The sequence below is a fragment of the Halyomorpha halys genome, unplaced genomic scaffold (genome assembly GCF_000696795.3).
Source record: "Halyomorpha halys isolate HHAL.00 unplaced genomic scaffold, Hhal_1.1 Scaffold542.1, whole genome shotgun sequence".
Lineage (NCBI taxonomy): Eukaryota > Metazoa > Arthropoda > Insecta > Hemiptera > Pentatomidae > Halyomorpha > Halyomorpha halys.
Genome location: NW_027105041.1, coordinates 524,606 through 552,007, shown reverse-complemented (window position 1 = coordinate 552,007; position 27,402 = coordinate 524,606). Strand labels below are relative to the sequence as shown.

Sequence of the window (27,402 nt, the reverse complement as noted above, 5' to 3'; positions counted from 1 at the left end):
TCCTCTTTATGCAGATAGTTTTTTAGAGCTACAGAGAATTAGTAATGGAAGTTTGAGGAACATTATTCAAGATATTCCTTAATTCCTGGTTGTTGGAGATATGGAAACAAATTATATGTATCTTTAGAAAATTCCACATTACAGGGAATGATGTTTACATTTTTAAGAATTTTTTTTGTCACAATTTACTAGATCACCTTGGTTTCCAAGTCAAGATAGAAATTACAGATAGTTAGTAGGGGTGGCAACAGGTTGCGCTAGTCTATCAGTTGTGTATTGTTACCTCCCATAATTTGTTACCGACCCACGTGCTTAGCAGTAGTTTTCGTTATTTGTATTTAGATTAATTATAATGGGAAGGAAAGCCAAATTTAACGAGCTGAATAACCAGAAACGTGGCCCGGGTAGGAAAGCTAGAAAACAGAAAGACCCTTCGTTCCCCTTTTTAAAAGGTAAGAAATAGATCTTTGTTTTCTTTAGTTCTTAGTTTTTCAATATTTCAACACTCAATTCTGTTTTTGTCGTTACAGAAGAAAGTAAGGTCTCAAAACCTTTAAGCCATAGACAAAAACAAAGAGCTGTCAAGAGGCTTCTGAAGCAGCATCAGAAACTAGATTCAATAAAAGAGAAACAAGAATTGAAATCTACTTTGAAACAGAAAAAAAACAAGAATGATCCTTCACAGGAAGATGGTATATAAATTTAGACTTTTGTTTAAGGAAAAAACGAACATAGTGTGATCAATTTTTTTATTCCTTAAAAGTTTTATAATTCCTAGTCATTTTCTTTTTTTGTAAGTTGATTAGATTTTACTATGTGAGAAGACTGTGATTACTTGTTTATATATTCATATCCTTGAACAATTTTGGTCAAATGTGCTGTATCCTTAAGACTAGTATAATAATTTATATTTGTGCAAAAGTTTTTTATATTATATAATAATGAAATATATATATGCATTTTATAAGGAGTAGTTGTACCCTACCTTTTCTTTTTCATTTTTGTTGTTAAGTACGTTGATGTGATTCATACTTTTATTAAAATAGATAATTATAAGAAATATTTTTCGTTTTTCTTGTCATAAAAGATAGAATGAAATTAAGTTTTTAAATTTTCAGGCTCTTTTAACTATTAGTTATCACGTGCTCAGATAAAATTTATTACTCGTTAGTTATATATTATATAGCGCATGTTGTTTCATGATACTTGATGAGGATTAATATTGACCTATATCATGTTTATGTTTCTTGCATATTTAATATAAACCCCATCAAGTAAGTACTTGTTTACTTAGTAAATTAAAGCATGTTACTGGTATAATTTTCAGTGGTGCAACTAGTGATCGATATTTACAAATGAATTAGTAGTGTTAAATGAATCACACACATTGATTTTTTTAAACTTCTGTGCAGCTTTTAAGATAAATATTCTTTGAATTAAGCTTATTTTAAAGTTTCTAAATAGTCTTAACTGGTCACCGTTTATGTTTTAATTTGTTTATATATTTTCTAGCTAAAGTTTTAAAAAAAAAAACCAAAGATGAGAAGGAAAATGGTCTCAAAATCAAACAGGAAGACAACTCAACAGATGAAGATAATGGCAATGTATCAAGTTTTAAAGCCTCAAAAAAATCAAAGAAAAATAAATTACCTCAAAATGGTGATATTGACATTAAAGAAGACATAGAGGACAGTGATGAGGTAATGGAAGGCAGTGATGAAGAAGACGAGGGAACGGAGGACAGTGGTGAGGAAGATGGAGGAATCGAGGACAGTGGTGAGGAAGATGAAGAAATGGAGAACAGTGGTGAGGAAGATGAGAAAGAGCTGGATGATGTTGAAGTTGATGAATTGAACGATAACACTTCTTCATCTGAAAATGACATTGATACTGATGAATCAGATGCAGACATAGAAGATGATTGCAAGGTAAATAATGGTTTCACAATTAGTTAATTAATTTGAGTATAAAAAAAAAAACTGTAAAAGTTGAGTCTAGGAAACTTTTTTAAATCACTGAAAGTTAATTGGGTATTGATAAATCTTTACTTAGCAATTTAAAGGGCCAGTGTCCAAAACTTTGAAATTCGATCAAAGTAAGGGTGATGGTGACATGATCAAGTCAAGCAAGCGGACGTAGTAGCCATTTTTTGCTTATCCATAGCGGCCAACTAGAGGTTGCCTTTTACTTTCAGAAATGAGAAGATTCATTTCTGAAAATTGCTGAGGAATAAATAAGAATTGTTTCCTGTTAAAATCAAACCAACAAACTGGGCACGTAGGGATCCTCATCTAAACACACTCTGAATTCAGGATAGGAGATATATAGTCCAAAAGGCTATTATCCTCCCATGTTCCATTTGAGACAATTACTTAATTCATGCAGTTCTATCAAATTTCAAAGTTTTGGACATTGCATCTTTTTGTTTTAAGGTGCAGAAATATTAAAAGAATTAGTTTTTAAATTGAACTTTTTGATTAATAAGCCAGAATAAATATTTTTACTATAAATTAATTGAAACTGATTAGCATTTGGTTTGCTGTTTTATATTCTTAACCATTTTTAAGTGAAAACAATACTTATGATTACACCATCTAATTAAGTTAATAAATCTAAGGATATTAAGTTTATAAGTTTCATCATTTAATAATTCATTATTACCTTTGGTTTTTCTTTTTTTTTAGTTGATTGTACTGTGTCAAGTAAAGTATTTTTAATTTATTAGATGAGCTTTTGGTTCTAAACATAAACCTTTTATGATTTATTTTAATTAATTTTCAGGTTGGAACATTGGATGACGTAGGTTCTGAGGATGAAGAGTTACCCATTGAAAAAGAAGCGAAAAAGCTTATTAAAGAGAAAAAACGTGAAGAGTATGTATTTAACTTTCCTTAATGTATTTACTTTGTTTTGCTAAATTGTTTCAATGTTTTTTTTTAGGCTTATTTATTTTATTCATATAATATTAATATTTGTATAAGTATTTGTAAAATTATTTTTTAGAAAAGAAGCTGAAGAGGAGCTAAAGCTTAATATTGCAAACAAAGAAGTATTTTCATTTCCAGACGATGATGACATTGCCAAGACCATTAGTATTCCTGAAACAGAACAAAGAATCAAAGATGTACTTATGGTTTTATCAAATTTTAAGAATTTCAAAGAGGAAGGAAAGTTAGTTGGCTTTATTTATTTTATTATATTTATTTCGATATTAAATTCTTGTCAGTTTGGTTGGTAATAGGAAATTTTATTTTTTAAAGGTCCAGACAGGATTATATTGCACTCCTGAAGAAAGATTTGATAAGCTATTTCAGTTATAATGAGTTTATGATAGAAAGATTAGTCGAGTTGTTCCCTTTGACTGATTTAATGGACTTTCTAGAAGCCAGCGAAGCTCAACGGCCTCTTACCATTCGAACAAACAGTCTTAAGTGCAGAAGAAGAGATCTGGCTCAAGTATATATTTTAACAAATAAAATATTGAATAATTTAAACACTTTTCCCTTTATCTTATAATTTTTGTCACACCTTATTCTTTATTTTAGGCTCTAATAAGTCGTGGGGTCAATGTTGATCCAGTTGGAAAATGGTCAAAAGTTGGACTTGTGATTTATAATTCTCCTGTTCCCATTGGTGCAACCCCTGAGTATCTTGCTGGCCACTACATTATCCAGGTGAGTAGCTACTAGTGTTGAATTTCAATCATTTTTTTAATAAATCCTTGCAAAAATATGTATTTATAAATACTCTTTAAAATTTTATTAGGAACTGAAGTAAAGTGCTTGTAGAAAGGATCAACTGTTTATAGTTATACTTTATTCATGCTCTTCAAATTTTTTTTTTTTTTTTATTAAATCCTGAATATAAAATCATATATTTTCCAAATTTAGAACCTGTAGGCTAAGCACAATTCCGAATTGACTTGATGTTAGTGATCATTGCTTTCCAAAACCTTTTCTGCTGGGCTATAAAAAATTATGGCATGGTAATTATCCTTAAAGCGTTATGTATATTTAAAAAAAAAAAAAAGAGAAAATAAAATGCCTTAAAACCAGTAGTCACTTAATATCAACATTATCGTTTAAAATTTGAGAGATAGTTGACCGTTGATGACTTATACAAGGAGAAGATGGTTAGTGGTGCAGTCAAAATAAAACACAAATAAGTTTATGTAACTTATTTAATCGTGCCAATGTTTTGGCTAGAGTTTCTAGCCTTCATCAGGGCTAAGAAAAGAACAAGATAACAACTAATGAATATAGAAAATAAAAAAAGAAAATATACATGTGTCAACAGAATGACATAAAGTAAATAATTTTACAGAATGGAATTAATAAAATGAAGTGGAAAATAAAATGTATACATAGGTTCATTTTAAAAAAAATGAACAATATATTATTATTGGAGAAGTTTGTCGGGGGGTGCGGTCAGCAAAGAACAACATAAATAAACAAAAGCATATTTATTTATGGTTTTGTTTATTTATGTTGTTCTTTGCTGACCGCACCCCCCGAAAAACTTCTGCAATCATTAATCTACGGTCAACTATCTACACCTCAATATATTATTATATGTTCACCATATATTATTATTGTTTTCAAATTTTTTTTTTTTTTCTATTCATTTCTTTTGTTAAACTTTACTTATATTTTGCCTCTTTATCTATTATTATGGTTGCATTTATTTTCTTTCTCTCAATTTTGTTTTTCTGTCCATATTTTAATTTTTAATAACTAATATATTCATATTTGTTTGCATTATATAACTTCATTTTTATTTTATTTCCTTAATTATGCTATTTTACCTACTTATTCAATTACCTATGTATACATTTATTTTCCACTTCTCTCATCACTTTATTTTATTGATTCCATTCTGTAAAATTATTTACTTTATGTCATTCTGTTTATATTATCTATATTCATTGGTTGTTATCTTGCTTTGTTCTTAGCCCTGATGAAGGCTAGAAACTCTAGCCGAAATGTTGGTACGATTGAATAAGTTACATCAACTTATTTGTTTTTTTATTTGGACCGCACCCCCAACCATCTTCTTGTATTATCGTTTAAAGAAAACAAATTTCCTATATATTCTTTTTTTTTTTCAGGCTTTGTATAATACTTCAAAAATACTTTTTTATTATTTCTAATTTATTGACATAGCAAATAATGTACCATTGTGTAAACTACTTTAATAAGATTGAATATTATTATTAGATATCTAATTTATAATGGTAAACTATATGTTTTATTAAGAACTAAAGCAAAAAGCTCCTAGAAAGGATCAACAGTATATTTATTTTTAATCAAATATAAATATATTTTTTAATACATTGATATAAATTAAATTGTTCTCAATTGTTAAAATTGTACACTTTTATCGAAAATCTTCGATTATTTTATTCTTATAACACCAAACTATACCACCACACTACTTAGGCTACTACTATGATCTAATATCTCTTTAAAATTAAATTAACAAGGTATTAGATATGGGTGATAATAAGTTGTGAGGTGGAACTATAAAATAATCAGAGATTCTCAGTTGGTCGCTCAAAGTGTACCATTTTAATGACTAACAAAATATACTTTTTATAGAAGTATAAAAAACAAAAAAATGAAAGAAAAGAAAAAAAGATGTTGATTTCACAAAATATCTTATATAAAGAAAAAAAAACTAACATTAATGAGGAAAAATTATTTTAAGAAGTTTTTATTGGAAGATACTTATTTTATTTTTACCTTATCAATCACAAGAACCTGGTTTGGCCAAATGCTAAATTCATAAACATGTAAAAATAAACAATTGGGATCTGTAAAATGTAACATTTTTTGTTAAAATATTTTTACTAAAACAATATAAGTGCCCCATGTTACAAAGTTTTTTTTGGTTTTAGTTATACCACAAATACAGTTTTGGATTCATATATCACTTATCCATTACTTGAAGAATATAATTGTCAATATTACTTTTAATTTAAATATTTGTCATTTTTAAGGGTGCTTCAAGTTTATTACCAGTCATGGCACTTGCTCCACAAGAAAACGAAAAGATTCTCGATCTCTGTGCTGCTCCAGGAGGAAAGGCATCTCATATCGGTACTTAATATAACCATGATAAATTCTTTGATGTAAACAATAAATTTTCATCATGTCCAAGTTCTGTTTAATTTATTTTTTTAATTTCAGCTGCTATCATGAAAAATACTGGTGTTTTATTTGCAAATGATTCCAATAAGGATCGAGCGAGAGCTATTGTTGGTAACTTCCATAGGTTGGGTGTTATCAATTCTGTAATCTGTTGTTATGATGGTAGGAAATTCCCACAGGTAAGCATTTCATAATTTCACAGGTAATTAAAAAATGTTTCATTAAATTAATTTTATAAATTATCTCCTTTTTTTTTTTTTTTTTTCATTTTAGGTAATGACTGGCTTTGACAGAGTTCTTCTTGATGCCCCTTGTTCAGGCACTGGTGTGATATCTAAAGATCCAAGTGTTAAAACTACCAAAGATGAGGTTGACATACAAAGATGTATGACTTTGCAAAAAGACCTGATACTGGCTGCTATAGACTGTTTAAATTTCAAATCTTCGACTGGCGGTTATCTTGTATACTCTACTTGTTCTGTTCTTGTATGTATTAAAATTCATCATCTATCTGTTTGAATCATAATGCAATATGTTGATTTTTTTTTTTTTTATTAACATATTTATTTTTTCAGCCTGAAGAGAATGAATGTGTAATTCAGTATGCTCTTAAAAAACGGGATGTGAAACTTGTTGAAACTGGTGTTGATTTTGGAGAAAATGGTTTCACTCACTATAGGCAGTACAGGTCAATATTATGATAATGTTTTAGTATTATTAGAAAAAACTATATTTTTTACTATTGTATCCCAAACAAATAAAAAATAACTTGCATTATCAAAGAAAAGAAAAACACAAAAGAAAAAAATAGGCTGCTTTGTATTAAATTTGTGCTCTCTCAACTTCTCATAATACTTAATACCAGATTGATAATTAGCAGCCTGTCTTTGTTATAAACCTTTAGTCTTATAAATAATTATTACCTGAAGTGTCATTTGTACACTTTTACCCTTGATTTAATTTAATTTTTACTTGAAACTGATCCATATCTGTATCATTATAACTCGAAGATCACAGAATATTCTCATGAATTTTATGTTTTTTAAATTGAAAAAAAAATTATATTGGATATATAACTTTTTGTATTGAAAGTATACTGTATTTCTTTTATTTATGTTAATATTAATATTTTGTTTAGGTTTCATCCCTCGATGAACTTGACAAAGAGGATATATCCTCATACTCACAATATGGATGGATTTTTTATAGCCAAGCTGAAAAAATGTTCTAACAAAATTTTTAAAGTTAACAATGATGATGACGAAGAAGAAGAAGCTGAAGGTAAAGATTTATTTTGATTGATTAGGTCATACGATCCCCTTAAATAAACCAACATGATCAGAAAATAGAATAATCATTTTTTAACAATTGTCTAAAATATTTTACAATATGATGTAATCCATTTAACAGTTACAATTTCATCTAATATATTACTAATGACTTCTACTTTCACTTACTATTACTATGTATGAAATTTTTTTTTTTCCTGATCCCTCTAAAACAGAAAAACATTAAATAAATAGGTTGCATAATAATGTATGGTTACATAATTCAAATTGGTTACTATCTTTTTCTGCCATTGGTACTTGACGGTGTACAGTGAAATTACTTATCTGGTGTTTTCATGTTTCTTTTCCACGCGGATTCAATTATAGAAAATTTGGAGATGAGGGGCCTCCTTGTGATGATTAAATAGAAAATATATGAAATGAGGAAGTATTGCTATTTTGCATAAATTTGGATTTAAAACAATTCTAAGAATACCTGAGTATAAATAACTAAGTCTCAAAAAATGTTCTGTGCATTTATCTGTGTATGTATGTGAATAGCATAGCTCAGAAAAGTTGATAAATGTACACAGGTGAAATTATGTATTTAAGGCTACTATATACATGGGATGTTACTGCAACTTTTTCACTAAAATTGACTTATTAAAGTTCCATTTTATATCATTGATATTATTTTATTTTTACCAATTTCTCTTGAATGGATCTAAGGATTTCGATTGAACTATTAAAAAATTTAAATTAATAGGATTAATCCTGTTTTGCATGGGAAATTGAAAAAATAGCCAATAAACTCACGAGAATTGATATTGTTTATAAATTCAATTATTAAACAATTGTATGAAAACAATAACAGCAAATTTTCTGTAATTTTTTAAAATCTAATACTCCTTTGAAGATCCATTTTTGGTGTGTTCTAAGCAGCCATTTTGAGAAACAAGGATTTATTTCTATTATTTATAGATTTTTGTACTCATTAGCATTCATTGGTCTCAATCATATACACAGGTTCTGCATGAGTTATAATGTGTCTTTATATACATGCTTTTCAATTAGTATTGGTCGAGTTTATTATTTTAAGGATTAGTTTGGTATTTAGATTTGTCATTATTTTATTAACTTAATATTTTTTTTTTTTTTAGAAAACCAGGCAGTTGATGAAGAAACAGGTGGTGATTCATCACTTGAGTCAGAGGAAAATGAGAATGATGAATCAACAAATTTAAAGGATCAAAAGAAAAGCACTGCTAGTAACAATATTACTGAGAAAAAAAGCAAGAAAAAGCCTTTAGCCAACAAAGTAAAAGGAACTGCACAGTTAAAGTCTGAAAATTTAAGTAATCAGAAAATGCCACATGAGGCAGAAATAAACATTAAAAAGACTGGAAAAAAAGGTTTAATCCTTCAAAACAAAGTTGCTGTTAAAGTGACTAATGAAAGTGAAGGTTCTGCATCTCCTAGTAAGAAAAAAAAGAGAAGGAAAAATAAAAAGACGTTGGCAGAAAAAGAAAGCAATGAACATGACCAACCATTGAAAAGTAGTAATCAGGAAAAATCTCCTGAAACTAACAAAAATAACTCTACACTAAAAAAAAGTGAAAATACTGTTGTTCATGTCAATGAAATGAAGAAAAAAGCTAAAAGGAATAAGAAAAATAAATCTAGTAATGTAGTTGAAGGTGCAAAAGTTTTAGAAGGAAAAAGGAAGAAGGGCGAAGAAGAAATTCTGACTCCTAAAAAGAAACAGAAATTCAGCCAAAAAAATGTTGACAATGAAAATATTAATAACCCTTTGCAAAAAAAAAATGTTAAAACTGAAGCAACCAAAACATTAAAAATAGAGAGTAGTCTTACAGTTAGCTCTCACTCTAATAAGAAGAAAAGGAATAAGAATAAAAATAAAAAATCACCCTAGTGAAATGTGATTTATAGCACATTCCAACTTAAAAAATATTTTTTAATTAAAATTCATTGGCATTGGTCATGCTCTGAAAATATGTATATTTCTTTATAGCAAAATTCTGTATGAAGATTTTCAATGTCATAAGTTTGTAAATAGTGTTTTATTTCATTTCCTGACTTTATACTCATGTAGATTGTTATAAAAGAATTACATATATTTTCAGTAGGTTGAACATGTCAGTTGTAATTGAAGTTAACTTATTCATAATCAAACTGTTTGATTGAACTTGTGCAAGAATAAACTTATGTTTATTTGACCCTATGTAAAATTTATGTATATGTAATATATATGGTTTTTATTTGTACATAAATAAAAATGTAATATTTTTCCTTTATTAGTTTTGTGATTATTGAAATATTTAAAAATTAATAATTTCTAATCATTTATATATATATATGAGAAAGAGAAAATTTCAAGTTACTTATGGTTTCACTTACTTAAATCACTATTGAAAAATAAAACTTCTCAATTTTTGAATTGCAATCGGTTAACTAGCACAGTGTTCATCAATAGGGCCCATCATTACTTCACTTAATAGTCACATCACTAGGCCACCCTTGGTCAAACTATACTCTGTGGCAAATATCAGTATTTTTGATAAATTAAATTTTCTTTGAGTTGTTGAAACAAAAAGCTTTGTCTTGTAGAAGTTGATTGTGAACATTTTATTTCATTCAGTATTATTAGGGAATAATAAAAATATAATGAATGAAGACATTTATTTTCCAATAATATATATGTTTCAATTACAATATTTAATTATCATTTTCAGGCATTCTAAGATTTATGAAAACATTATTTCTAGGTTCTGAGAGATAGACCTTTGTACAAATAATTAAGATTGAGATCATTTAATACTGAAATACTTAACTTATAAGCCTTCAATTAAGGCTGTCTCTGTTATAAGGCATGAAGTTACAGGTTTTTCTGAAGTGATCACTGTCCACTGTTTGTTTTGTTGTAAATAAATTCTGATATTTTTTCTTTAAAAAATTTTTATTTGAGGAATAATTTTCTTTTTATTATATAAAAGGAATATCGTCTGGGCATGGCCAAAAGAAGTCAAATAGTAATTAAACTATGTGTTATGAGGCAACATTTCACCCCACTTTTCTGTAGTTGATGAGTGAGACAATCATCGATTCTAGTGTTTTCCTCCATATTAAGAAAGCCCTGCAAAGTGGGGCGAAACATTGTCTCACAATAAATAGTTAATCTCAAATTATGATGTATATGTATCTCCACATATTTACAAAAATTTAATCATCTCTTCATCATAGAACTAGATATTGGTATAGGTATATCCTAGTTAGTAAAACATCAGCCATCATATGCTATACAAACTTGATTCTATTCAGATCTTAACACAACACCAAATTTTCCTTTGATGGAAAATAAATGTAGTTTGGCAGATTTTCTACAATACATCTTACTCTGAACCAACCTGAACTTGGTCTTGATGCCATAATTTAAGATGCTACTTGAGTGGATTACAAAACATTGCTTGGTCATTTTCAGCCAGTTGCTTTAAAATTGCATCATCGTATTTTAACCATCTCATGGGTAGATTGTATGCTGTAAGGATGGTTGTTTAATATGTTCATTATTTTTGAGAAAAAAAATAAAAATTTTATGTTTATCTTTAATATGACCTAAACATGTACATAATTTCTTCAATGTAATATAAAGATACTTCAGTTTTGGTTAACATGGAATGATTTATATCTTATTAAAAGATTTTTCAGTTTGCTCCACACATTAGACTCCTTAAAATTGTTAACAAATGTTTTACCCCACTACCTTTCAAATAAAGCACAAATTTGTTCCCTTTAACAGTCATCTTTACTATTCCATTATTACTTTTCATCCCTGCCGAAATTTATTTTTAAACTGCACGAATTACTGAACTTCTACACCTCCTTGTGGATGTATTTATAGTTGACTGAATGATGTTAGTGTTTTGTTTTTGGCCCAGACTGCGAAAACAGAAGATGATAAATTTTGCTTCTTTCTTCATATCAAACAATATAAATATGAAGGCACCTTGAAGCCCACTAAAAGCAGTGAACAAGTAGCGATAAAGAGGATGGTGGGTAAAGAATCTAAGTAAGGCAATTATCCAAGATGCCCCCATCACGATCGATAGCTTAAAATACAAACAAAGTCTGTTATAGTCCTTTCTTCCCTTCTTAATATTTCCCGAGGATCTGTGTTGTTTTTGAAACCAACAAACGGTTATCGCAAATAAAAAGGTGTTACATACAATTATTGCTGATGTAGGAACATAAAAGAATAAGATGACCCCTTTGCGTGACCCGAACCAACATACATTCTTCAATTTCCCCGCGTAATTTGGCCTGTATCCTTCAGGAATAAAATCTGTAAAGTCTGCCACAACTGATAAGAGGGTAGCGAGAGCCGCTCCACCCCAGGCGTATAGGGCGTATTTGGAATACTTTTTTGTTCCAGCATATTTTAATGTCGAGTCTGAAAACGTATAAAAAACGTCAAATGAGATTGCATTTGTCCAAAAGAACGTTGATAAATTGGAGAATTGAATACAAACAGATATTGCATAGCACACTCCGCGTGGTAGATTGATGGGAGGATAAATACCTGTCAAAAATAGTAATTGACTAGCTACAGAACAAAGCGCAAACGTGTCTAGCATTTTGTTTGAAACAGTTCTACGGTTCGGAATGAAAAATGACAAGAAAATATGGATGAGCAAGCACACCAATGACACCAGCAAGCATATGCGTAAAATATATGCGTCTATTTTCCTAATTAACAACTGCTGAATTATCTGGCATGACAAATTGTTTGGGTCTGAAGAAACATTACAAGGGGTTAATGCGTTGGTAACAGCGTTTGTGCAATTGAGGTTTATACATCGATCTTGTAAGTGATCCCACACAGTCTCAGGGGTGTTGTTACATTTATCGAATTTCCACTTAAAATCATAAATGATCCTGTGAATCTTAGGTATTTCGGATTCCCGTGTTAAATCACATTGTAAATCAGATATCTTGACCCCATTGCATATGGCGCAGTGTGGATTGCGGTAAAACTGTAAAAACATAATCATCATTAGGTATACAAATCTATATATTTTATTTCTACCGTGGTATTTGATACCTTGTTTGAAACTGATACTGGGAGTGAGTAGGCTTTGCACTTTGCTTTAGTGTCAGGATCGGAATCGATTCGACAATTTGCTTCTGAAGGTAAACATTGCCTTCCTTTTTGGAATTCATCGTGAACATGTAAAATACAGTAACCATCTCCAACCCTCCATAGTAGCTTTCCTTCCTGGTATTTTCCGACTTTGATTAGCTGAAAAGAATAATATTCTGTTTTAACATATTTTACAACACTAATTATAGTACTCCTTTCTATTTTATTGAATATTACCATTTCAATGCTGATATTTGAAGTACAACTAATGGTAACTCTTGGATAATGAACAGTAGAAAGTTGGTTGTGACAATGAGCACAATATATGTTTGCATAATAAAGCCCAGAACTGTTGGAGAATACAGGAATGTCCAGGATATAATGGTAATCATCATGTGTGACGTTTTTTTCACAGCTCTGCTTGCAGGTGTGTGAGTCAAAAGCACAATTAGATATAGCAAACACACTCTGCAAGAATTGTTTAACGCTTTTTTATAAACTATTCTTGAAGTATCTGTATTTTCTGCGTAAAGGAAGTCAATTTCACAAACATAATCTTGAAGTAAACTTAATTTATATGTATATAATACATAAGTGAATGAATGATGAGGGGAACAAGTCCGCCAAATGGGCCTATTGGTCCTTTCTGCCAATAGTGAGTGAATAGTAATCAAATATTTTTTGCTTCCTTTTTGACCGCAACCCTGACCATCTCTTTATTAATTGAAAAATATAGGCGTTTGTACGGTCAGTTTTGTTTAAGTTTATGAAGCGCTTTAAATTTTGTAGTACAGCCTACACGCTTAATAACATTTTAAAAAACTAACTTTACAAACCCCCAAATTGCTTAATTCCTTTTTTTAAACTGTTTTTGTACTTTTTTTGGAGCTTCCTTTACGCACGAAATACAAATATATTAAACACAGTAGATATTTTAATGTAATTTTATAAATTTCTACAATAGTATTATATAATAGAATAACTCCCTCTTAAAAAGTTTTCGTTACGAAATATAACTAAACAACTTGTCAGCCTAGGAAATATTTTTCTGAAGTATTCTTATTGACGCACACTGGAACGATTATAAAAAAAATTAGCCAACTGGAACAAGTATCTCATCCAAAATTAAAAAACCTTGGCATCAAAAATAACCCTGAGCTAAATTTTAATGCAAGAACAGTCTTCTGCATATACTGTGAAAAATCAAAAGCCTGTATGAAAAAATTTATAGTCATTTATATTAGTCATTTGATTCAGTTTCAACATAATTTTTTATTATTAGTTTTTCTTTAATGAATATTTTTACTCCTTTTTTACTTTGCACCTTGCGTATTTTTGTAAAACATAAAATTGAGGTAATTCTAAATAATTAAAATTTAATAACAACCTTCATAATAGGATTATGAAGTAATTCAAAACAATTAGCTTCTTTATAGTTCTACAAATTTCGTTTTCCATATAATAATGATATAAATTATACAACAAACTTAATTATTGCAGGATTTGGGTGTTTTATACACATTTTGGGTTTTTCCCCATTCGATTTTGCATATTATTTTTTTTTACTGAACATTTTGCAGTTTTTCACTGCACGAAAATCCTGTCTAATTATATTATATCAATTATATATTATATACATAACATCATTATTTCAATTTTTAAAAAATTTAATAATTACGACGAATGAAAATATTATAAGATAAGAATACCTCGTTGAAGAATAGTGGTGTACAATTCCATAAACTCTTCTTGGTTGCCCACTTCCTAATTTTATCTACTTTATCTAAGCAACAGTCCCCAAATGTAGAACATTGTTTATCGCAGTAACATGGAGTCATCATGTTGCCACTCCTATAACAATAAATAAATCAAATTTCCTTTATAGTGTCTGCAGTATATAGCTCTCCTTTCTCGAGTGTTTAAAAATGATGGAAGTTCAAAGCAGTTGGAAGAGGAACAAGAGCAATTTTAAAAGGTTGTAAAAAAAAAAAAAAAAAAAAAAAATAGAATGAAATCGTCCATCAAGTACATGGGTTAGTACAGCTTTATCATAATTTTTATCTTCTTCTTCATACCTATTTTCTTTTTTGTATTTTTTTTTTTTTTGGACCATTGAGACTGTTAATCCTTATAATCTTTCAAAATAACAATCCTTGTTAGCTGTTGCCATTCTGTCATTTATGTTTATGTCAATTCAGCACTTCACATGAATATAAAAAAAAATGTGCTAACACTGCTTCATCGATACAGTATTCAAACAGACCAGAAGCATTTGCTAATGTTTACCAGTTTGCATGAAAAATTAAAACGTGAAGTTTTGCCTATCAGTCTTTTTCTTTCCTATCTTTTTTCAAAATTGACTGGTTTGAATCAATATAATTACATAAAGAAACTGACTGTCCCCTGAACCACCTTCTTGGTAAATGCATCAAAACATTATATTTTGTATAATATTACATTTCTTTTATATACATAAACATATGTATAATTACAAAATATGTCTCTTATAATTATATTTAAACCATTTATTTTGCTTAATCATGAATAAACAGTGTTTGCAGGGTAACTTGTGAAGAACCGGTTGGAAAGGGTCAAAGGTCTTATTAAAGGTCGCCATTACTATTCTTTAATAGTCTCCTTTGAAATTTATTATATTCGTTTTTAATAAGAAAATAATGCAATTAGGGACATCTCTTAAGTAGTTGCATTTTACTTAAACACTTTTTAGGAGAATTTTAATAACAAACTGAATATTGAAAGGATGGGCAACCTTAGAAAATCTTGTTGTTTTAATTTAATTGTTTTGCTGATTTAATTAACAATTCTATCAGGGCCGCCCATAGCTCAGTGGTTAAGATTGTGTCAATTTCACAGTCTTAACCGGTTCAAATCCGGCCTGGGACGTTGACTTTTTTCATTGAGTGGCGGTCCCACAAAATGAAGAACTTTGACCACCCCCAACCATGGTTAGGCAGTATAGAACTCCTAAAAAAAATAGGAAAAAAAAAACAAAAAAAAAAACAATTCTATCCAACCTGAAGTTTTTAAACGATGCAAAAAAAAAAAAGGAAGGTAAAATTATTTAATTAATTTTCCTCTGTTCATAAATAAAAACTTAATTCTCTAGGTTTTAGCGATTGTTGTCGATAGGTGAGTGTAAATATTTATTATAGATAATTGCTCTAATGAACCATCAATTGTTTACCGATAAAATGTTAGTGTCGACGCTATTTTCGTCACTGTGAACAGAGAAGTGACAATGTAATGAGATGCTGAACTAACATCTCAAAATGAGGAAGTATTCAAAAAATATAATTTAACATCTATTTCTCATAAATTTATATATATATTTTCTCATTTCAAACATTTTGTTAATAAAAGAAATATGTTGAAGTTTTACACCATTTCCCCTAACAATGAATTCTCTGTATGAAATCACTATAAAATGAATGAAGACTTAACAAGTTGCATATTCCTCTAACGTTTCCAGGGAGCATAATTAAAATTAAAAATTTTGCTATTTTTCTATCAACTGTCTAGTTCAGTGATAAAGTTTGGTCCGCAAGCACCATCAGTAAGATGAGCTATAATTTATTTTGATTACGTAGTAAAGTTCACTATATCAACATATGCTATGCGAGGAAGATTTCGCTACTATACGTTTGTTCTTACCCACACAGATTGGTCATTATTATAATTAAATTATTATTTTTCAAACGTTGAAAAAAAAAAAGTATTTATATAGGGTAGGGACGTGTGGGTTGGGGCGTAGGTCCCAGAGCGCCCAGTTCGTAACGTTGAAGGTTAGATTCCCACCTGGGACAGATAATATTTCTTTCGCGGCGGTTCCCAGAAATGAATTTCTATACTCACATCGTGGTTAGTACTCGGTGGAAATTCCAAGGTAATCGCCAGGTGTTGGCAAAAAGAACCACTATGTCCACTTGCAGGACTAGGGTTCATTCTCATTAGGATAAATATACAATTAAAACTTCTTCACCTACCGCATTTTTCAGGAGCACACATTTTCTAAAAAATAATTTGGTGACTCATTAAAAAAAAAGTTCACTGTCTAATTATGACCAAATCGAAGATTTGTCTTTTTTTCTATATACCATTTGACGTTCTTATACACAGACGTCATAGTAGTATATTTTTCTTTTTATTTACATTATATTATAATATTCTATTAATTAATATTTGTTCTAATACATTATATTAATAATATCATTTTAAATTAATAATTTTATATTAAGTTATTATAGTATAAAGTAATATTAATGAAGAACCGAAAAGGAAGGGTACAGGTCTATATGTATTGAAATATATCCAAAGAAAGAAAAATTATTTCATATAATACATATTAAAACAAATATTATATCATATAATTATGAATACATAATATAATTTGACATAATATTATAAATATTAATATCTGTAATATCATGTTTCAATAAAATTAAATAACATTAATTAGTATTTATATTATATTTGGATTATATAATACTCGTAATATGTTATATCATAATATATTATTAAGGGAATACAAATAAGTGCCCGATAATTAATCCTTCCTACTTCCTAATTTAGCCTCAATCAGTATAAAAATAAAAAAGTGAATTGAGACATGAATACATATCTCAATTCACTTAATACTACTAATAAGTAGTATTTGTTTTATTATGAACGAAATTGATCTGCTACGAAAACACTGACACACTTCCCTAACTCCTAAGGTCTAGGTGTCCTCAATTTTCCGATCGATTTTCTTATTAAAAACCTCTAATTGGACTTAATGGTCGCTATTAGTTTTCTAGACAATATTTGGCAAACATAAATAGAGATGAAAAGAACCTGCCTCTTTTCTTTCAACCGGGAAAAGGTAAAATCAGCCATAATGTCTGGTTGCGTTTGTACCTTTTTTTATGGTATGTTGAACAAAACACACATATATTTATACTAAACAAATTATTTAATTCATCAACTATTTAAATTAATTTATAAATTCAATAATTATTCGAAGCTAATGAAAATAAATCCCGCGCAATGTACAGTGTTCTGTACCAATAATACATGTCAGTTCCTCGTTTTTGTTTTTATAATCCTTTTAATAATTTCTGTGATTATACTAAAAAAATATTAATTTATGATATAAGATGTTTGAGACAAGTATGGAATACACAAAATTTTAGTTATTTTTAAGTGATGTGAACTTAATATAGACTTTGAGGACTTGAGTGTCCCATTAATAAATATCAAGTTGATTTCTTTATAATTGTTTGAGCGACTATTGGCTTTCATAAGTACTCAGAGCTCATAGCTCTGTAGCGATGTCAGGAGGCCAAAGAAGTCTTCAGTTCCAATTAAAATTACGAGATCAATAAATGAAATGATTAAAATCCAACGAAATAACATGTCAAAAGTCTGGTCTAACCTCAAACCGACAGAAAAAAACATCCAGCTATGCCAAAGCCACCGCTACAGAAAGATATTTCAAACAAGAAAATATCATTGGCTTACAGACTTACTTTGAGATTAGACAAAAAGAGAATCTACTTTAAATTGCAGCCTTAATTGACCCAAACTTTATCCTCTATACCTCAATAATTACCAATTCCCGATTTTGTATTCGTTTCAGCAACAAAGAAGTTGTAGACACCCTTCTAAAGAACAAAAAATAAATAGTTAAAGATAATAAAGAAATTTTTACAAAACAATTAGTTAACCCAGCCAAACGGATCATAATTTCAAATGCTCACGAGACCGAAGGAAAAGAACTCAAAAGGTTAGATTTGAGATTTGCCGATGCATTTTTTAAGAGCCTATGTACTCAGTTTCGAATATTCTTCAGTGAAGACAGTCGATTTTTTTTGTTCGAATACCACAAAACTAACAAAGACCACTAGGGTGTGTACTGTCATTGACCTTGGTCTATAGTGTGGGGGTGAATGTAGTGTGTTGTAATCTGTGTAAGTGTATGAGCGTCAGTGTATAGTCCGAATGGTACTGTTCCGTACTCTATCTCGTCGTGTCCTTCCTTCCGCCTTACGAAGGCACCTCGTCTCCATGGATTGGATCCGGCTCTTGTGTTTCGAGGTGAGGGTCACGATTCGGAAAAGTTGCAAAGAATAGGGAGGAACGTCGATTTGTATATCAACTAACATAATGATCTACAAATCGAAGTTCCTCCCTATTCTTTGCTACTTTTCCGAATCGTGACCCTCACCTCGAAACACAAGAGCCGGATCCAATCCATGGAGATGCGGTATCTTCGTATGGTGGAAGGAAGGACACGACGATATAGAGTACGGAACAGTAACATTCAGACTAACCTCGGAGTCAAACCAGCTGAGGGCATCCTAGAGGGGCACAAGCTAAGATGGTTCGGAAACCTTCTTCGGATGGACCAGGAAAGAACTGCCAGAAAGACATATGATACTCACATGGAGGGAAGAAGGTCAAGAGGAAGACCACGCATTTCCTGGGGTAGAGTATTAAAAAGGCGGAAAATGGACTGGAGTAGGAGAAGGGGGAGATGGTCCAAGAGCGAGATATCTGGTCCAAGCTCTGCAAATTGTAACCCCACACTGCGATAGCGGTGAAGGGAGTAAGATTATTATGATGATGATAAAAGAAGTTACAATGCGCAATAAATGTGTCTACATGTAGCAGTTAGCTGTCACGCAAATTTTCCACATGGAGATATAATGTCAACTATTCGTAAATCTTAACAATATGACAGTAATGCCACCATGAAAGGAATATGGTCCGGGTGCGGTCAAGAAAAACTCAAATAGTAAAAATATACTAATTTAATGAGCAAACGTTTCGCCCCACGTTGCAGGGCTTCTTCAGGGCTATTTTGACGGCAGTCAAAACTAAAATAATGCCATCACTAAAACCACCAAACCAACCACCAAAACTAAAATGCCACCAGCTTGTCTGATCATGGTGGCTGTGAAAGTTGCTGTCATGGCTGTAGCTGTCCATTAACGAGTATCACCATGGAAACAGATCTTAAGAACCAGAAGTTAGGAGATGATGAAATTTTGCAAAACATCTTTATTCGTGAATCATTAGATGTGCACAAACATTGTTCATAAAAGAACGAACATTTTTTATCGGTATGATTACTCTTCATGTGATTTATCATACACATAATTGATGTGTCATGTTTTATAACATGCTAGGAACATATATTTTTTATAATTCATCGCCACCAATCTGCGTTCGATAAAATTAGCATGCAAATAGACTGCTACAGTATTGCAGCTTGCATCCTATTTTGGATACAATAATCCATTTCACTGACATATTACTCAGCATTACGAGACACAAAGGCGGACAAATGAAAAAAACAAAACCAAAAGATGCATTATAACTAGTTAAACATCACTGGAACATATTGGACCAGGTTGAGATTTGTTGTTAACGCCACATTTAATAATTAATTTGTAAATCTATTTTGTAAGTATATTTTGTTAATATACGTAGTATTTATTTATTTATTTTTTTTGGAGAATGTTGTTTTAAAAGAGGGGGATTTATTTATACTTGGGTGGTAATGTGTATATGATGGAATAACAGCATAGGGATTATTTTACCACAACGTTAATACACGTTTTTAGGTTCCTGAGTTGAAATAACAAAGGCTAAGTATTTGTATGTAGTCAGCCTAGCTCGTTGCATAAACTTAAAATACATATTTAAGGTGGGTATATTTTCCGTTTTTCTCGAAAATGGCTCCAAGGATTTTGGTTTGTCAACGTACAATTAAGTATTCTGTAGTGACAGCTAGTTATTATTCTCACTGAAACAGTCCGAAAGAGCTTAATAATGAATTTTTCGAAAATTCTTCCCTTAAAGTTGCTTTTTTAATCAACTACCTCAATTTTTTACAAGTAATGAAAAATAAATAAACATAAACTAGGAAAGGATTTGCTAATTAAGTTAAGGAGATAAATGGAAAAATAGTTATTCCAGGTTGAAAAAATATTTCCGGAAATAAAAGTTGTAATATAGACTTATTGTACCGTTAGAAAGCAGAAGATTCTAGAAAAATTAATATGTAACATATAAAGTAATTGAGAAATATGGATAACCCATAAATAAAACACGGTTTTGACGTTAAACTGGCGGACGCATTAAGTTGTTGGTTTCACCAGTTGGTTAATCCTTTCTAGACACTATATTGACGATATAGTTTTTTTAAATTTACTTTAATCCTCACATATTTGAGCTTTTCGGTCAACAGGATGACTAACTTCATAAAATCATTCTAGCATTTTGAAAATTGATTCTATAACAATTTAGCATTAATTAAATTCTTCAGACAAGGTAGTAAATTTTATTAAACTGTTATATTTTTATATTTCTGTCATACTTTTTCAACAAGAGATATTGTTAAAAATATTTTTCTGAAAACTATTGAAATTCGACTTAATCACTCTTTCAATTGAAAGTCTCATTCGGAAAAGTAATATGAGAAAGTATTGCTACAGTGAACAATTTAGAAATAATTGTTCAGAAAGAAGCGAAGAATAATTTCATCTCAATTAGGCCAGTAAGTAGGTGTGATAAATGGTAAATGAAAGTCATCTGATGCTCGCACCGTGCCTAATTAATTAAATAGTAATAAAAAAAAAACACAATAGTCGAAAATAATTTAGATCAGCACCAACAGAAAAAATTACGCTCTAAGGCATAATGAGTTAAACAATATATTGGATACAAAGTATATTCCAGAAACTCAGCATTCTTGAGTCAGAAGCTGTCCCGCACTTAATTGTACTGCATTGTAAATTTGATTTGGGGACAAAGAGAATTTATTTTTATCAGAATTGTAGAAATTTTATTTATCATTAAATACAAACAGCCCTTGTTGTGACCACACTATCCACAATCAAGAGGACATAAAGTGTAACTAATAAAATGGAGTTATAGCTGTACCATTACCTGATTAACACCTCCTCAGAAAACCTTTCGTCAGATTAGTTTCTAACAGAATGAATGTCTAAACATATCGATGGTTTACTTCACAGTGGTGCCAGGTACATTTCCAGTAACTTAATTAACATTCCAGTAACAGTATGAAAGATATAATTAAAAGTTCTCTCTTTTAGGAATATTACAACTTTTTAAATAGCTTTTTTACTTGACAGATTTAGGTGAAAAATTGAATTAATAAAGATTAAAATAGAATCTTCTGATATACTAAAAGCGAACGTCTTACAAATAGCATCTATTGATGGCGTTTAATAGCCCAGAATGTTGACAGAGCAGAAACTGCAAGACCTCACTACGAATTTCCTCTTCAGAGAATTCTCCTCCTTAGAAGACAGCGAGTATTAATATACACAGTGTTCATTCTAGTCCTATTGCTGGAAATGTATATTTGTCTTTTATTTCACTCCTTTTTTGGATCTTTTCTCTGCTTGACCTTGCTTCCTTTCGTGAGGACCTATGGCTTGTACCCGTAGGACTGAAAATCTCTTTCGGGACAGCAGGCTCGTACTCTGCATAGTCAAGTTTCCATCATTCGAGGACTTACGGCTCGTACTCGTAAGACTCATCCTGTCCATTCATCTCCTATCCAGGTACCTAACCTGCATGAATACGCATTGTGGAAGCCTAGGTATAGAGTACCTTATATACCCAGTTGGAGTCATTGGAAATTATACTTAAAAATTGAAACGCCCTTCGAATATTTCCATCTTGCCCTCTGTAGCCATAAAGAACGAGGTACGATTGCTGCATAAGTGAGCAAAAATGTCAGATTCAATAAATAATTTCGATGGTTATTTTTTGCGTTAATCTTGATTGTCACCCTGAAAAATTCTTCCGTAGCTATTAATAATTTCAGCTATACAATTTGCAATATTAAAAATAATTTATGTCTGTGCTAATTTTTTTTTAATTATCAATAATAACACACCACCTACATGACACAGTATGAGGAGCACTTATTTAACTCACACACATTTTTTCTTTAACAAATTAAAATTGTACAGACACGCTAAAGAACATGCGCCATTCAGAGAAAATTGTAAGAGGAAAACGCCAGACAAAGTCGAAGGTCGGAATTCTTCAGCGAGACGACTAATACGAAGAATGAAAGGATAAATTTAAATTCTACTATGAAGTAGTTGCTAAGTCATTCTCACAAGATTGAGCCAACCCTTTAAGTTTAGACTGAACCCTTAAGATTGATAAGGATTATAACTTACAAATTATGATGAATCTAATATATTTACAATAATATAAAATACATAAAAAAAATTACATTTATCCTTACAGCGTAGAGTTGTAATTGGATAATTCTCTATCTGCATTAGTACTTCCTTTGCAAAGATTTTTTACACCACAATCAATCAATGGCTCAATTTCACATTTTGCCGTGGCAACCGAGTTCAAAACCAGGAGGATGTACCATCTGTAAGATTAATATAAAATTATTAGCAAGATAAGGTAAATTGTAAATATATTTAAATTTGTGTACCACTAAAAACACTTATCATATTGTTAGAATCATTATATAAATAAACGTAAACTTATAATTATTTAATTAGCAACCACTAGAGATATTACTGGATACCGTATTTTCGTGCAGTAAACAATAAAAATCGTTTCGTGAAATTCCATGTATTATATATGCTGTTCAACTCGGGCATAGAAAAAGTGATTAGAAGAACATCACGCGAAAATGGTACGGTGGACGTCGGAATGAAACTTAAAGTCCTAGCGTAAACGGACAATATAGCAGTCCTGGAAAGAACCCACGGAAAGATTCGCTAAGACTCTAATGTGAGAAAGAAAGGTAATCGGTTTGAATGAGGAGAAAACAAATGATGCAACTGCACGAAAATCCGGTCCTTTATAATAACCATCAGTTGTTTCATTATTTCAATTATTTTTTCTAATTTCCAATGCATTATGTGATCTTACATTGGAAAGGAATATCTATTTCCAATCTTTTTCTTTGACGTAAATTTTTTCTCACGATCCTTCAACTGTTTATTTTTAGACATGGCAGTGAAACTTCCAAAGCCTGATGAAATTCCTACTTTAACCTCCTAAATAGGATATTAGTTTGTGAAACATTGTCTTACTAAAGTTGATAGATTAGTTTCTTCTGGAATACCTGAAAAAAAGAACAATGAAAAAGCATTACTACAAAATTTATTAATTACTAAGAGGTAGAATATGGATAAATAGTAAATAGTTTTTTTTTATTACATTAACTTAGAAATTTTTATTGTCATTAATTTTATTTGATTTTGATTTTTTATATATGTATGTTTCTGTTTTATGATTTTGATACGAATGTCACTATTACTCATTACCCTAAACTTTAGCAGATAGTAATATTTATCAATAAGAAAAAATAATTATCTAGATGATAATAATAATAATAATAAATAATAATTATTTTATTTATTTGTGTTCTTCATTCACCGCACCCCCATCATTAATTATCTAGAATGATTGATATTTGTTTATTTCTTAAGCGACCTGAGTTTGATAGGTGTTATTTATATTAGTTATATTAGCCTTTTTAAATACAAAAATTACTTTGGTAATTATAGGAGATTTTGATAATTATCAAACGTTTACTCAGACAACTCTCAACTTCCGTCGCATGCTCAAGAAAGTAAATACCCCCCAGTTTTCTTTGTTAACCAATAACTGTGGTTTTTACTTCATTTATAACAAAAACGAATCCTCATTGGTAACAAAATAACATTATCAACGCACCTAAAGATAATGGATAGGAGGCAGCCACCCTTAATCGATTGTTGATTACGTCAGGAGCCTTAATTCTGGAATGCTGTTGATTTTCCACTATAAACCAAATTTCGTTTATATACTATGGCCAAAATTGAAGGGTCCTGAATTTTTGCACCCATTCGAAAAAAATCTGAATTTACTGGAAGATTTTTTTTCCTTAAGATACTAGCTGTAAATGTGCTTATACAAAGTTAGGGAATTTTCCATAAATGAACACTTGATAAAATCGTAAGGTTTTGAGTTGTTTTTTTTTTTAGTAACCCAAAAAAGTCCGAAAATTTCGAAGATTTTATAGACTTATATTCTACTTCTTAAAGATAAAATAAACCAAATTCATATGGATCTGCGACGTTATATAAATCTGCTGGTACAAAATCTTCTATTTTCATTCGGCAGTATTTGTTGATTTCTACTATAATTGTTGTTATCAAGATTTTTAAATGATTGTTCATCAGATCTAACTCTGATTTCGAGAGACTAAAATTTATGGTAATTCAATTTAGAATTGATTAATAAATTTACAATTAATAAAATATTAAAGTAATTCTATAACAACCGTTTTAATATTATTTAAAAAAGTTTACCATAATATATAAGATATTGATAAATCATTAATAAGATATTGATAAAATAAATCATTGACAAGAATCACTAAGATCGAATAAATTTCAGATTTAGAATTTTTTCAAAAAAAAAAAGAAGTTCACTGATCTGGTACATAATAAATTTTGATAGAATGCATTTTAATCTGGAACTCCTCATAAATATACATGATTCATTATTTAAATTTTGCGATTCTTATCACCGGTTACTGATTTCTTTAAGATACATTAACTCATCACTAATTATATTTAGTTAATATAATAGAACTTATTAGACTAAAGGATTTTCCAAAAAAAAAAAATAATTACTAGACTGGAGAGCGGTTCTTTTGAAAAAAAAAAAAGTAGTCAAATTTAATGTTTAATTTACTCTGGCAAAATTTTGAATTTATATTTTAAAAATACTGAAAAATGGCATATTTCTAATAAATCATTCCCTTGCTTTAGATGTGACACCCTGTAAATCCGAAAAATTTTAATTTTGTTTTAAATACGTAATGTAAAAAACGTATTGGTGATGTTTTTGGACTTGAGCCGTACTATATTGGCGAATTCGCTAATTAGCGGCGATATAAACATAAGTACACACACCCGATCCATCATAGTCATTCACATAAAACATGAATCGTGTTTCGTACGTGAACAATAGACAGAATAATTGCTTCTCTTATTATCTAAATAACGATCTGTCGTAATAAAGATAACCTAAAATGAATAATACCGATCAAAATACACTAAATATATACTTTTCAATGTTATATAATTATTTAGAAAAACAAAAGGAACACGTACTCACGACTTCAACAAGTGTCTGTGCTGTCTGTACTCAACGAAGCCTGGGGCTTTTCTGACTGGGCGACCAAGCTTACCACCCCAACTAGAGCCTTTTGCTCGATCAATTTAATAAGTCATTTTATTTTTTATTAAATGTGTGAATGAATAATTTATATTTATAATTTACTACTTACCATAATTTCGACGTCATCCCTTTTTACTTCCACACAGTGCGCAAGACATACTATATAATAATGTATTTTTGAACAGGAAAACATACACTGCCGGATTTTTACTGCATTATGATGAAAATTACTCATTTTCATATCATAGTTTATAAATACCGTGAGGCTGTAAGCTTACTTTGTAAGTTCTCCTAAAGATAAATTCCCTTTTTCAAACAGTTCAAAAAAATATTTCAGTACTGGCAAGATTCTAGAGTTAGGAGTACAAGAAGGATTCTTTCAATGCTAACCAGAAGAGAGCGAACATTCAACTGATTTTTTTAAGGACACATAAGTTATATAATAAGGGACAACATAAAATTAGCCGCTAATAGCTGGTATTTACTGAAGTAATAACCACTTGTAGGCTTCCCTTCTTCACTGAACTGGTTCCTCAACTGGTAAGCACAGTTTTGTGTGTGTATTATTTTTTAATTTTATATTTTATATAGTACCTCAGGTAAACGGAGTTCTAAAAATATATATATATTCAAAATATTTTGGCATTTTCCTTGGCAAAAAATTTAAAACATAAAGCTTTTTTTTTTATAGATCTAAATCGAAAATTAAATCAATGAAAGTGTATGTAACATTATCAGGAGATACCAACCTAATTGCTTTAGTCAGTGGTACTGCTGACCTAATGTTTAATACGTATTTAATAGATAGAATAGAATAGATTTAAAACTTATATCTGACATCATAGCATCAATACTAATACAAAAGTAAACAGTAGTAGATAATCGATAAGTATTGATAATACTTGCGAGGGAAGGACCATTATACACCAATTAAACTAAAACAAATCTCTTTTTGTCTTATAATTGTAATTTAAAATGCCTAATGAAAAGAAAAGTTATAAGTCCAAAGAATATAATTAAATGATAATAGAAAAGACATTTTTTTTAATCATTTATTTATTGTTATTTACAACAGTATAACATATATAAAACAAGTAAATTTGCTGTAGGTGAGATAGTGACATGATACAAACATGCGGAGAATCTACCCATTGATAGAACTCCAATAACATTTCTAGAGGAGAAGATTCCGAGGCCATCTTCTTTTCAGACGCCTAGGAGGATTATTAGGTAATTAAAGAGAAGCCAGGTTAGAAACAAGTGGATTTGGGTGGTTGGGAAGTTTTCCATGGAAGGAATGGTATCTGGTTTTGGCCAAATCGGCAACATATGAGATATTGAGGTCATGATGGATGACTTGATCTGTGACAAAGTAAGGAGCGTTAAGGATTTTGGACTGTAATGATTGGATTCGGGAGGAATTTTATGGTTTAGTGGAGCCCCAAAGCTCAACTTCTTATGTCCAGATAGGCCCTATAATAGTCATGTAGATCAGTCTTTTGTAATGGATTGGCAATTTAGACCGTTTGTCTAGTAAATGTTGTAATAGCCGAAATCTACGAGCAGTTTCTGTCTTTCT

At 30.1% G+C, this 27,402-nt stretch overlaps 2 protein-coding genes across 8 annotated transcripts; one reads left to right on the top strand and one right to left on the bottom strand.

The window, feature by feature from the left end:
* Window positions 1-263: 263 nt before the first annotated feature.
* LOC106684096 (uncharacterized) lies at window positions 264-10,357 on the top strand. The gene is made up of 13 exons (XM_067048249.1): window positions 264-452; window positions 531-692; window positions 1,513-1,928; window positions 2,782-2,873; window positions 3,004-3,171; window positions 3,261-3,456; window positions 3,546-3,674; window positions 5,999-6,098; window positions 6,189-6,328; window positions 6,423-6,635; window positions 6,725-6,837; window positions 7,288-7,430; window positions 8,578-10,357. Exons 1-13 carry the CDS (start codon window positions 353-355, stop codon window positions 9,348-9,350), a joined length of 2,745 nt encoding a protein of 914 aa, XP_066904350.1. The 5' UTR covers window positions 264-352; the 3' UTR covers window positions 9,351-10,357.
* Window positions 10,358-10,827: 470 nt separating this feature from the next.
* Window positions 10,828-26,222, bottom strand: LOC106684097 (adhesion G protein-coupled receptor E1). 7 transcript variants are annotated; one of them, XM_067048264.1, is made up of 8 exons: window positions 25,933-26,222; window positions 25,757-25,854; window positions 23,520-23,715; window positions 22,870-23,007; window positions 14,285-14,426; window positions 12,813-13,043; window positions 12,537-12,734; window positions 10,828-12,468 (listed from the first exon to the last, which is right to left on the bottom strand). In XM_067048264.1, the coding sequence occupies exons 3-8, from the start codon at window positions 23,600-23,602 to the stop codon at window positions 11,284-11,286; spliced, it is 1,977 nt and encodes a 658-aa protein (XP_066904365.1). In that variant the 5' UTR covers window positions 23,603-23,715; window positions 25,757-25,854; window positions 25,933-26,222; the 3' UTR covers window positions 10,828-11,283. The 7 variants fall into 7 exon arrangements, with proteins under 7 accessions (XP_066904365.1, XP_066904372.1, XP_014281459.1 ...); XM_067048271.1 differs by having other exon boundaries at window positions 25,761-25,854; XM_014425973.3 differs by having other exon boundaries at window positions 25,757-25,848.
* Between the last annotated feature and the right edge of the window lie 1,180 nt (window positions 26,223-27,402).